Source organism: Prorops nasuta, unplaced genomic scaffold (genome assembly GCF_024137725.1).
Source record: "Prorops nasuta isolate Cenicafe-Biocafe unplaced genomic scaffold, Cenicafe_Pnas_1.2 PNAS00001, whole genome shotgun sequence".
NCBI lineage: Eukaryota > Metazoa > Arthropoda > Insecta > Hymenoptera > Bethylidae > Prorops > Prorops nasuta.
Window position 1 is genome coordinate 9,382,210 of NW_027116798.1, and position 13,924 is coordinate 9,396,133.

Below are 13,924 nucleotides of genomic sequence, written 5' to 3' on the forward strand. Positions count from 1 at the left end.
AGATGGACTGGCCTTGGACGGTGACTGGTAGGTAGAACAATGACTTCGGTTGACACCCGATCTTAAAAAGGCCAGAATCTGTGTCCGAAATTATCGAAAATGAGTCAAGCTTGACTGCATCATTGGGCGTGAGTGCAGGTGACGATATAGAGAGAGGTACATGGACTGGCGATCCCGAAGCGATAGCGGAAGGAGACGTAGCCATGTTTACGACGCCTTTCCTTGGTTTCCCGAGCATGAGGGGCAGTTGGATCTAATCACGTCCGCATGACCGCAACGATAGCAGAACAGATTTCGAGGTATCGTGCATGCGGCATATCGGTGTCCTTCTTTTCGACAATTCCAACATATTAATGAGCGGGCGGTGGTTGGCGGCGTCCGGGAGTCGGAATCCATTGAGGGTACGAAGGGGTTAGTGTTCATCGCGTGAACGGTAGACACGCCCGGTGAAGAATTGACAGGGACTGTCGTCGGTATTGGGGGTGAAGACTTGGCGGTGGACTTCGAGGTTCGGCCGTTAGAGTTGGCGAGAGCAACGAGATCGGTATTGAGCGGTAGGTTCGCGTTATTTTCTCCGGTTTCTTCCCTGGTAGGATCTTCGAGTTCTCCTAACGAAAAGACAGGTTGAGGAGCACGCCGCGTGGGTCTTGGAGCTGGCCGATATGCTAAATCAGGGAACAAGGAGCGCTCCGGTGTTGGAGGTTGCGGGAAACCGGAATGCCGAAGGAAACTAGCCTCTATCCGCATAGCTCGGAACTCAAGAGCGTCTAAACTCGCTACACTCTGAATATCGATCAGGGCCTGATATCGCGGTAACATATTAATGTGAGCCCAATTTAATCTCTCTGTCTCCGACCAGGGAGGAGTAACGCGATCCATCAGGGCACGTATGCAGGTTAGGTAATCAGCGACGGGTTCGCTGTCGCCCTGGGTCCTCCGCGCAATTTCGACTTGTAGAGAGACTTGGAAGGATCGAGCTCCAAATCGAGACCGGAAGGCAGCCTCAAAATCTCGCCACTGTACCCACTCTCTTTGATGGCTACGGAACCAATGTAGGGCGATACCGGTAACTACGAATGGAACGTAGGTCAAGAGTTCGGAATCGCGAAGATTAAAAACGCCACGCGTTTCCGACAATCGCAGCAGAAAGGCCTCTACGTCCTCGTTCGCTCGGCCACTGAAAGAAACGTTCATTCGCTTGAGAGTGGCATGTACGTGGGAAAATTGTTGCGCGTTATCACGCGTTCGGTAACGCTCCGCGGGAATACTATATTGGGTGGGAGGCGGGACTCGGTGGTAACGCTCGGGACCCGGGCGACGGGGTATTTCCCAATTAACGAGGTCCCCTGGGGCTCCTCTCCCCGCAGAGTTCAAGATCTCCTCCTCAATTTCCTCCGCGTCTAGCGATCGTACGGGGGAGAGATTCCTTGCCTGCGAATCGAGGCCGATATGTCCCAGCCTTCTTAGAATGTCGGCCGTTATCTCTTCGCGAATTTGCGCGATAGTAGTGGGGTTGGGTCGGTCGGTCGACGATTCTCTCACCGGACTGGAGTTCCGGGGTCGCGGTAGGGAGAGGTCCGGTTGGAAACTTTTACGTCTCGCTCCCGATATCGCTTCGTGAACGGTAGGGAGGCTAGAAACCGGGGTCGGGGTACCTTTCGGTTCTTGTGGGGTCTCTCTTACGGAAGGGGTTTCGATACTCGCGCTCCGGGTAACGTCCTGACCGGTAGCCATATCCCGTAAATATTTAAATAACCGCGTACGTAAAACCGGGATGAGCCCCTTTGTGTCCAATCCATATGTTTCCAATTTCTTTCTCGCGTCATGTTCGTTGAGTTCGAACACCCACCGTAGGTGTTCGGGTATGTCTTTCAAATCTTGGGGCATAATTTACCAACGAATATCCCCCAAAACGTTCCAACTATCGTAATCGATAATTTATAAGCTAGTAGTCGTAAACGCGGACCTATACGGGATCGCGGAAGCTCTATATCGAAAAATCGTGGAAACGCGTTGCCGAAAATCGGGAAAGCGCGGGAGGGCGCACCTGAGCCAATCCCGCTAGAGTATAGTAACTATAAAATAGGGATTTTCCCTAATAGGACAAACAATTTATTACGACAAACATTAATAAAAGGTGTACGGTAGCTCAATTACAGATCTACCGTCTGTAGATTACCGACAATCGACGCGTGAGCTTAGTCACCGTTATAAGAAAAGGCTAAACAGTTCTTATAACACTTTTTCAGTTGGGCTTGCTCGTAAGGCTTTAGCCTGCCTTACGCACACGGCTCACCTACGCGACGTAAACAAACAAGCGTGACCTACACGCAAAAACTCGTCAGCCTACACACTTAAAATTTATAACGGCTAAATCAGCACAATTAAACCGGGAATAGGTTACTTACTAACTCTCGCTAATAATTACAAAATTTTCGTGATGTAAAACCTATCTACTCAAATTTTCCTTATCATTAAAATATCTACGAAATTTTCCTTATAGCGCAAATATAAACAAAATTTTCTTTATCGCGAAAAGATCTATCAAAAATCACGCTAACTCTAAAATATCTGCAAAATCGTCGTTATAGCTGAAACATCTAGAGAAATTTCCTTAAGTTTCTAGCCTCTCAGCCCCACGTTGGGCGCCAAAATTTGTTACGCGGCAAAAATCCCTGGTGGATAAAACTTGCCGCGTAGAGCAGAATAACGGCTACTCTACAAAACGGTATTCGGGGAAACGATACCATACAGCCGAAAACTAATACGCGATGATTCCTGCGTCTTTCTCCAAATGCTCTAAATAAACTCTATGAACGGTATGTTGGGCGCCAGGTCCACATAGACCAGTTTTCTTTAGTACATTGCTCTCTGCATCATTCACCTGTTCGATATAGCGATATTTTCCCCAAAATGCTGGGCTAGCTCGGTCCCGATCTGGATAATGGAGAGGGGTCTGGTTAGGAGAGGCTTTCGATAAAGCGGCTAAGGTAATTTTTAACTAAGGAGGCAAAATCCGAATAAAGGAAAAGGCACGATTTACCTATGAAAACTCTGAGGTTTATTCACAAAATAAGATATTTACAACGATTGATAACACCTCAGAATCAAATTATAAGAACAAAAGTCGAAATTCGTAAATCGATTGGCCCGCCACACTCTATGACAATTTATGATAATTTTCCAGAGTATTACACGTATCCACTCTTTACCGAGACATACAAGCGAAAGGCTAGTACAATACAGAATGTATCCTGCCGACACAAGATGGCATAAGGTAGAGGTACATGAGGAGGATACAATTCACTTTAGAGAAAAGGTGGTGAATCTTGCCTATGATCACGGCCAATCACCCATACCGACAATTAATCGACGCGAATCTTTAAGCAAACAGGACTCTACCCATCTCACACGCCTCAAAAGCGGAGAACGTATTCTTCAAGCTGAAAGTGAGCTGGAGACGGAATTGATGCCCGGCGACACTCAATCTTGGACTATCAATCCGTTAAACGATACAAAACTCGGGCAATTTTGTCCCGGCAAGACTCTATAAAGATATCGAAAATTATGTCGAGCCTACAACAGGCAGGCCTCGACGCGCGACACCGCCAACGATAAATAACTAAAATACTACGGAAAATAATTCGTTTCTCTCCAGCTGGCTTCTCGGGACTCTACTTTAATAATTCCTCAATGCATCGGTATTGAATTCCGGGCCATGATCCCACGCAAAGCTAAAATTAAAGGTTTTCTGGCAACTACGAGAATTGACTCGATATAACGCAAATTAGGCAATTACTGGCATGGTCGACCCGAGGGAGGCACTCACCGATCAGCTCAATTTCCCAGATCCTTCACCTCAAACTCTTCCTCTCGAATACGGCAGCTTTTCCTCAGGACAATGTTGGTCCGATAGATTCCACCCGGCTCCTGGAGGCGGCCACAGGTCAGGTTCGGAGAGCTCCAGATTCACTTCGGATTCCAACAAGGGCCAAATTTCGACTGCGATAGCGGCACGGTAATCTCGGTACCTCTCGATCATCCCCACCTAGTCATTAGTAGGTTCGGATGTCGATCGGATTATCGAAGATTCCCGAGGATCCGCCAGGCTAGGCTATCCTCTTCTCTAGCTCTTTTCTCTTCTTTCCCGTCGTCAGGTGGAAGTTCCGTCCTGAACGACTCCAAATATCGTTGTTGGCGGCAGCGGTAGCGATAGATGTTCGCAGCGATGGCGGCTAGGCGCTAAATACTCCATCCGGATATGATCCTTCTTTACGTTCTGAGTAATCTACGCTAACTCAGGCTTAGTGGGCATAGCGCAGCGACCTATAGAGCTTCTCTTCTAGCCCCAATCTGGTTGAGTTGGGAGGCGACGACTATCGGGAGTCCGGAAAGCGAGAGGGCGAAGCTGAAGGGTCTATGGGTCACGATCCTGGTGATGCCGGTGTTCTTCCTTGAGGTGGCAGAGGAGTAGGAGAGCGGAGAGGCAAGGCCCCACACTCCGGTCGACACGCCGGACAAGCGATTACAGGTTATACGGAGCGCCGGGTACGCAAAGAAAGCCGGAAAACGTAACATACTAGGGAACTAACGATTACCGGTCGGTAGCGGTATAAAAATGAATAAATAAATGGAGAAATGGGATCTCTAACCTTGGTTGATGGCGGGGTTCCGCAGCGATCCTGGAGTCTCCCTCCGACCTTGGGCTGAAAAGCTCAGTCTAACGTGCTCATAAATTAGCTTATTGGCCGATTTCTAGCCTACTTTTAAAACAGTCTATCTCGAGGGGGGGGGGGGGGGTAGGCGATAGCGAGAGGAGGGCTTTTAGCCATTAAGTTTGTGACGCCATCCAACCGCGTAGGATTGGCCACGTCACAATATTTATTTAATAAAAAATTGTTTTCTTTTTTTAACTTACATTTCTAACTTACATTTCTAACAATATTCGTAAGAGGATTATGTTGTACAATTTTATCGTGTATGATTAAACAATAGGCTGTAGTATTATCTAGAATGATTTCCATACACTCGATCTCGAGTTTGACGTCGACCGTGCCGGTTTTTATGGACTCGTTCTGATGCGAACAGTCGATGACGAAGAGCGGTCCGTACGTCAAAAAGTCCGTATAGTCGAGCATGGGTCTCGCGAGTTTCTCACCAGCGTAATAGGAGGTGAAAAACTTTACATACATGTCGTAGAGGACGGAATAGCGGTATTTTGTGAAATCAGTTTCGAGACGATCGTACGGATAAGATTCAGAATTAAGATAAAGTTTGACATCGAGTACTTTGCCATGACTGAAGTTGAGCACATCCTCGTGCTGATTACTCTTTTTCTTTGTTCTGAACGCCAGAATGACGTTTCGTGGCTTCTCCAATTGCGTGGACGCTTTCACGGACCACGTGTGCCGCTGCGACTTGGGTAGTAGCGGATTCTCGTAAAGTTCCCAGGCGCGAAAAGCGAGTGACAGACTCTTGTCCTGCTCGAAGATACTCAGAAATTGGAGTTTCGTAATTTCGTTCAGAGTTACATGGGGTATTCTCCATTGCACTCGTAGCAGCTTGATCGACGAATTGGTTATTTTGACTGATGAGTAAATGGCATTTGTATCGTCGCGCCCGCGAATGAGAACGAGCTCGTGACGCGCGTTAACCACGACTCGCCTATAATCCTCGCAGAATCCCAGCAGCATTTTTAGGGGCACGCAAAAGCTGAAATTCTTAACAGCCTCCTTGAGCCGGTCTTTGGCCGTTGCGACGATCCATCAGAAATGACGTAGACTGGCGATCTCCTCGGTGCTCAGGGAAACGAGATTCTTCAAAGTGCTGGTAATAACGACGTTTCTGCATCGGTCGATCTCGATACCGTTCAATTCATAACGAATCTCGTCGAACAGAAAAGCCGTGGAATTGCAGTCGAGCGTAAATATATCCTCGTTGTTGGCGCTCGCGTCACGCGTACCCTCCACCAGCTGACCCTCGACGTAGAGATAACTCTCGCACGGTAGAAATATCAAATCTTGCTGCTGTATGGGAATGCGAATTTCGTCGCTATTCGCCAACGAGGCGTTCGCATATGGATTGTAGGCATGCATCTCCATTTTGGTGATGCGATTGTCGTAGGTCAGCGTTGCGGTGACGTTCAAGGGATCTGCCATTGTTCCACTATGTTTTTCCACCCAATCTGTTCACGGTGAGTCCCAATGATTGTAAAAATTCTATGTTTCTTCTGGTTAGCAATAAGCTCCTCTTGTCCCAATTCCTGCTTTCACTCTGAACTGGTGTATTCGACTCCACGTAGGACGAACGACTAGCGAACGTTTCATCCAGTTTCACCGCTTTATAATCCTCGTTACTTTTGTAAATTAACATTTCTTAATGTGTAAACTTATGGTAATTTCTTCACGTCCAAAATCTACGAGACGATCGTCTTGATCGAGTGTAACGTAGAGGTCAGCCACCTTGCCGAACCAAATTAGATCGCACGCGTCCGTATGCAATACCGGTAGTATTGCACATTACTGACGCCCGGACTTCTTTTCCGGAAATGCGTCAAACCTTGGGCGTCGGCCGTGGATGTGGAGACTTTTTGGTTGTCATGTGTCGAAAGATCATGGCGCTACTGACGACGCATGACCTACTAAGCCTCCTACATATATGCGAGTTCCGCGACCCTTAAGTCGAGTCTTATTCTGTGCAAGCTTAGCCGCTGCCGCATCATCCGCGTTCCAAGGTCGTAACTCTAGTGTTCGTTCCACGGGAGCAGAGTACTCCACTTTATTCTAATAAACCTCTTGCCCTGTCGCTGTGTACCGGTAGTTAAGTTTAGTAATATTCAATCCGAACAAGTCGTGTAGTAATCATCACGAGTGTACATCTTTCAGTCGTGCCTAACACGTACCGTTCTGAAAGATAACAACAACTACTACGAACTGATCATAGAAAATTAGTGCGCGTAAACCACAACCATAAGAGAGTGTAGTCTCTCTAATAGTTGTTACAAATAGTTAATAAGCCTACGAATGCTGTTGCAGCATAATTAGCGTTTACTGTAAGTACAATTGTAATACTTGAAAATACATAGTTTTGTGTCAAATCTGCTGCTCCAACGTATGTTTATACATACTAGCATTCACCCCGAATCTTGCCAATTCATTACATTCTTACCGCTCGGAGTGTAATATTTTAATTCATTGTACTGTGAGTCACAAAGCTCAATCGGCGTTTCTACTGACCCAGACTGTAGTGTCAAGTCAGCCGAAACTCTGCCGATAGGCGGCCACGATTCCCCAGTACGTAACAGAGGATACGTAACGTGAGACGGTCGATTACTCTGACGATGACCGGTAGATAAATGACGGTTTTCGGTGCCTCCGAGATTTTATAGCCCGGTGGTACGATGGGATAGAACTTGTGAATAATGTGTCGAGGTCTACCGTTGATGTACGCACCACCCGCAATGTTGCACTCGATGCGTAGGATATTTGTTTTCACAATGTTCACGGTTTCGTCGGATTCAGCCTGGGCGTTCGGTTCGATCACGCGATTCGACGAAAAGCCCAGTAGTGAGCCACTGTTATTTGGTTTTCCAAAGTCAATCGAATATTTACACAATATTTCGCTCTTCAGTGTATTATTATTCGCTCGTAGAAGAATAACGCTATTAATGTCGTCTTTAATTTCGTGTCTCATAGAAATTTGATACTGCAAAAACTCATTTATTGCACTCAAATCGTAACAGCCTCTGGAATCGTCAGTACCTTATCGTTATCGTAGTAAAACTTATTATTCGTCTCGTCCACATTGGCTATCGAGTTGAACGTTTGCATGTCCACGAGACCGATCTCGTAACGATCGTCTTGCAGATTGATCGGGTGAAAGAAATCTGAATTTAATACTGATTTACCATCCAATAATGTCACGGTGAAAGTCATTTTTCAAAGTATCTTTTCTCGCAGGAATTTCACGCACAACTGACCGCAATTGCTTTTATCGTACGATTGATATCGATCATGATTGTAGTAGATTGTAACGTTAGGACCAAAGTAACGCACACATTCTTTCGGAGGTTTCAAATTTCCAAAGAAATCGAAATATACGACGATGTCGTTACGCTTGACGTAGGCTACCCAGTGTGTACCAGGGCCGCATTGATCGTCGAGATTCACGATCGCGCACTCGCTGCACCGCGGCCCGTCGAGCGGCAGAGATGTGCGCATAAAGACTCCACGGAAATGTGGTATGCGTCGGCAGATGCGTGCCAATTGTATGTTACTAGTAGCACCTGAATCTGGGAGATCATTACGACGACGAAATTTCCCCTCATTCATTTTCTTCCTCTTATCCGACCTTTTTTTTTTTTGTTTTTTTTCCACCTCCACGGTTTCCCTCTCCGACGACTCGCTTGTACGGTTTCAGATAAAGACCTCGGCCTCTCTCGCGCGACGCTTCCATCGCGCGATTGTGACGTTGCATTTCCCGCAATCGTTCTCTCTCAGCTTTTGCACGGTTTACAGCCGTCGCTATACCCGATGCTCCACCTGCCAGTGCTCCGACTGCACCTAGCAGTGGGAGTATAGGTATTATACCGCCCCGTTTCCTCGGCACTCGAATTCTTCTCTTCCTCGTAGTAATAGTACCAATTTTTTTCTTGTTGTTGTTGTTCTTTTTTTTAGCCGCTACTGCTTTCTTCATCGCGACAATATTATGTAATCCCAAGCCAAGTTTACGCTTAGCATTCATCGATGCCCATACGGCTGCGGCGACCGCGCGTTCACCCAAGGTCGCGTCTCTTGCGATAATACGTTCACGCGCTTTCCTCGTAAGCACTTTATCGGCCTGATGACGCTCCAGTAGATCCTCGTTGTGCCAATATGCTAAGTCGTGATCGAGGCAGGCCTCGTCAAGCAGATTTATACCACGATCGCCGCGCTCCAATCTTTCGCGAAGTCGAGTACCAGACCCGCAATAATTGTAACCAGGCACGTGCAGCTCAAATGGCAATTTTTTAAAGATTTTATTGAAGAACGATCCAGAAATTTAGAGCAACTGCTTTATTTTTCTCTCTCTTCTTGCTGACAAACGTAACAGTCTTTCATCCGTTTCGGTGGTCCGTCGTGGTAAGTAGTATTAGGTAGATTATAGTGTTGCAAACAATATTGATATTGCTGCACATCCGAGTCTGCGCGAATGTGTTGAGGTAATCTTTCCCACACGCTCGCGATACTATCTGGAAAGTACTTAAGTAATACGATCTTCGGTATGTGTTCGAGCTGATGATTCGTCAAGCTCTGCAGGGAATCGACGACGACTAGCATGAACGCCATCATAATGGGAACTGACTGATTAGTTCCGTAATTCGCGAAATATAAATGGACGATACAGCTATGTCAGAAAGTTAATAGCGAAGATATATTTCGTGAAGCATGTGCCGACTATTCGCGTGACAAATTTGGATAGTCATACTCACAATGTTACCACGCAAATAAACAAACGCCACGGATCGCTATTACCATCTACGATACGCTGCATAGTTTGCGGTCCGTCGAATTGCGGTAAGACAAACGTGCTGCTGAGCCTCATAGAAATTCCGCACGGTGTGAGATTCGAAAACCTGTACGTATACTCGAAATCGCTGCAGCAACCGAAGTATCGATATCTGGAACAGCTTCTGCAAGACTCGGAGGAAATTGGTTACTTTCAATTTTCAATCAATTGCGAGGTTGTGAACGTCGCGGATGCAAAGCCGAATCCTATTTTCATATTCGACGATGTGGCCAACGACAAGCAGGACAATATAAGGGACTACTTTTGCATGGGTAGACATTCCAACATCGATTGCTTCTATCTCCGTCACTTATGCGAAAATCCCAAAGCATTTGATACGAGATAATGCAAACTTGCTAATAATATTTAAGCAAGATGGAACTAATCTGAAGCATAATTATCAACGATCACGTCAACAGTGATATGTCGTATGAGACATTTCTCTAATTGTGTTCGACCTGTTGGAGTCGCGATTACGGTTTCTTAGTAATAGACAAGGATAGCTCTCTGAAGAACGGTCGATATCGCAAAGGTTTCGAGTAAGCCACGATCGAGTGAACGGACTTGACTGTGTCAGTTTTGATCAACGAACAGGTCGGTTGGATCTGTTAAGAAACCGCGTCAGTTTGATCGGTTGATAATCGAGTGCCAGTTTATCGACAAACAGGGCAGTTGTATCTGTTAAAAACCGTGTCAGTTAGTTTGGTTTATAACTGTTTTTAAATAAATCCCCCCTCCAAAACCACATCGCGATGGATGAAAAATCGCTTCTGAAGAGGATCGCCAAGACGAGCGAGGTCATTCGCGACAAGCATCGTGCCTTGAATTCGGAGAAGGCGATAATGGAGAGCAGTTTGAATGATACATTCAAGCTGATAGTCGATCCATTGAAGAAACTCGTTTCGCAAACGGAGGATAGTGATAAAACAAATAATTCGTTTGTCAAATACAACGATAAATTAAGGAGGGGAGCCTACTTCACATCGACACAGCATAGAGTTGATAAAAGAGCAAAGAATCTTAGTAGTAGTGATGAAACTATTACGAATCCATCGGATTTCATGACCGACGACGAGTCTTCTATAACCGATCAATCGTCGCCCGATTAAAAAAAAAGTTTGCTAGATAAATGAAATATTGATGAAAAAAAGGAACCAGGCTTGTTACAATTTGCCTTTCAACGTAATCCATTACATCCGATCCCTGCTAAGTATATTACATTACTTCTGACCGATAGGGATAACTGATTGATCGTGCTTTTGGACCTTTTTATAAAAATAATCAACTGACGCTTGGTAAATGTAAATTTGAAATAAGTCATGAAGGAGATATTATTCTCGATAAGACGCCATACACCGGTACAGTAGGTACTTATGAACTAGTTTTCATGAGAGAACCCAATCGAGCTATTATAAAACCCGAAGATTTGGAACAATACAAGAGTATTCTAAATCAAACTAAGGCGCATAAACTGTTAAACGATAGTCTAAAACAAACAAAGGGTAATAAATGTGTAATATATACAGAAATTATGATACCATTGCTATTGGGAAAACCAATGTTACCGCCTCATCGATTACCATCAACATCAGGCGCAAGAAAATCGTCAACATCAGGCACAAGTAAAGCGTCAACATCATCATAAAAAAAAGGGGTAAAGCTCTTATGCGTGTCACCGAGGGACCAATCAACTACGTACATTGGAACGATCCGAATGAATTGATCGAACGTTTGAGACTTTTGATCGCATCGGTGGCTACCGGTAATACGAGTCATCACAACGAGATACAGTCGATAATCGAAGAGTTGCGCGAGGAGGATCTTATCGAATAAAGAAAGCTGCACGTTATATTTTTACCTCAGTGTAATATCAACGTCTATCGGTAGCACGAAGTAAAAGAAATTAAATGTCTGATTCCTGCTGTTGTGAAATTTGCATTTGCTTAATATACATCGTAGACTGTATACTCTCGACATTACGAGCCATCAAAAAGAGGAATAATAATAATAACGAGGAACAAGAGACTGATTTTTGAAAAAAAAGTGACAGTAGTGCATTTATTTGAAATGTCGATAAATATATTTGGAATTGGACTGGATGGTGAGAGTAGGAAACACTTTCATGAACCAAATTTAGAATATTTACTGCTTGAATTTAAACAATATTTGACAATGACATTGAATAAACATAATGAACAATTTGAGAAAAAGATGAATCAAACTTTCAAAGCAATAAGTGAAAAATTTGGTGAGAAAGTGAGTGGGAAAGATCTGATACTTGAACTACTTATCAATAATAAATTCTAAGAATCTGTCCATTTTTGAAAAAAAATGAGCAAAGAAAAGATACAGTTGGTGGAGGAGCTCCATGCACCGTCGAGGATAAATTTTCCACGCAGAAGATCCATCGAGCGCGGCTTCGACGATCTCTGGCAGGCCGATCTTGTTGATATGCGCAATTACGTCGATGCGGATCACCAGTACATTCTCACTATAATCGATACCCGCTCGAAATACGCTTGGTCGGTGGCATTAAAGACCAAGAACGGCAGAGAAGTGACGACGGCAATGACGAGAATCCTAAAGACCGGCAGATGTCCGAAAAATTTACAGACCGACAACGGCAAGGAGTTTTGCAACAGTGACTTTCAGGCTTTGATGAAGAAACGCGGAATAAATCGCTACTCGACTTACAGCATGATGAAAGCGTCGATAGTCGAGCGCTGGAATCGTACGTTGAAGACGGAAATGTGGAAACGATTTACGCTGAACGGCAATTACAAGTGGCGCGCTATGCTGCAAGAGTTGGTGGATGCGTACAATGCGCGAAAGCATTGTACCACGGGAATGCGTCCCGTGGATGTGAAACCCGAGCATACAGATAAGCTACTCAAGACAGTATACAGCCACATCAAGGTCGCAGGTCGTGCCAAGTTCAAAGTCAGCGATTTCGTACGAATTAATAAATAAAAGCAGATGTTCGCCAAAGGCTACACGTCAAATTGGACGACAGTAATATTCGAGGTGGCGAAAGTGCAGAGGACCAATCCCGTTACTTATCTCCTCAAGGATTCCAGGGGTACGGAACTGTAGGGTGGATTTTAGGAATACGAGCTTTCGAAAACTATCAATCCCGATGTGTATCTGGTGGAGAGAGTATTGCGCAGAAAGGGCGATAAAGTATTTGTTAAGTGGCTGGGATTCGACAGGACGCACAATTCCTGGATAAATAAGAACAATGTTTTATAAGAACTTTTATTAAGATGTATCATTAAAGAAATATATGTACTCTTAAAATAAAGCGAATAAATAAATAAATTATTCTTTTAGACTATAATGTCCTTAGGGTAGAGTCGCTACGGTGCCGGGTGTAACGAAACGCTTGTCGTCGTACGGACTGAGGGCAACCTTTCTCTGACTGATCGAGAAAACTTGGTGCAGCTTCGATCGAATTAAATTTTGATTGCGAGACTGTACGGTGAAATTATCCAAACAATCCTTGTAGTCATCAAATGTTATATTTCTATCGATAACGTAACCTTTGACACCCTCGGCTTTTTTAACAATTCTCTTGCAGTCCTGCACCTTGAATGTATACATTTTTCCCCTTAGTCCTACCAACTCGGTCATGATACGACCAATGTTCTCATCCTTCATCAGACCAGGTATCTTTTTGTTGACGCGTGGCAAGTCATACTGATTATCGTCAGGATAATCGCTGGTGTCGAATCGCGTGAGATCGCGTTTCATGTACGAGTAAACGTCGTCGCACTCGACACTGTATATCAGACTGTCCGTGTCGATATACATTGCTCTACATTTACTGCCGAATGTAGGAAGCATATAATCATAGTGAAATTCATACAAGCAAATTTTTGAAATATCTAAAATACTCATTCCCACGTAAATGGGTTTATCAAATTTCGCGGACAATTTCGATAATTGAATCGCGAACAAATTCTCATTGAAAATCGCGAAACTATGAAAATTCGGTTTGGAAATCAGGGTTTCCACCCTGTATCTTCCCTCCCACTTGGTTGCGAGCCTCACGTTCTCCATTATTTTACCGAAAACCGCGTTGTTCATCAACTTGAAGAGATTCTTCTCTAATTCGTTAGTGAACGCGGTGCGCAAACGCGTTTTCAGCTCGATGTAATCGCGTAGCCAGATGGACTGCTGAAACTTTAAACTGCGATGTATACGCTTCAGTACGAGTCCATTACGCATACATTGTTGCAGAGCGCGATAATGTATTACGTAACGCGTCTTATCGTTTAAAGTGGCCAGCAGCTTCTCCTGGCTCGCGCCTGGCGGTTTCTCGCGCACCATACAGAACGGTAGGTCCGCGTGTTTATCGTGAAGCTCGCGCGAATACTCC

The 13,924-nt window shown here is 44.9% G+C and overlaps 1 protein-coding gene across 1 annotated transcript; it reads right to left on the reverse strand.

Annotated features, from left to right (window-relative positions):
* Window positions 1-4,594: 4,594 nt before the first annotated feature.
* On the reverse strand, window positions 4,595-5,693 carry LOC136785571 (uncharacterized). Its single transcript, XM_066746684.1, has 3 exons — window positions 5,159-5,693; window positions 4,932-4,935; window positions 4,595-4,706 (listed from the first exon to the last, which is right to left on the reverse strand). Exons 1-3 carry the CDS (start codon window positions 5,691-5,693, stop codon window positions 4,595-4,597), a joined length of 651 nt encoding a protein of 216 aa, XP_066602781.1.
* Between the last annotated feature and the right edge of the window lie 8,231 nt (window positions 5,694-13,924).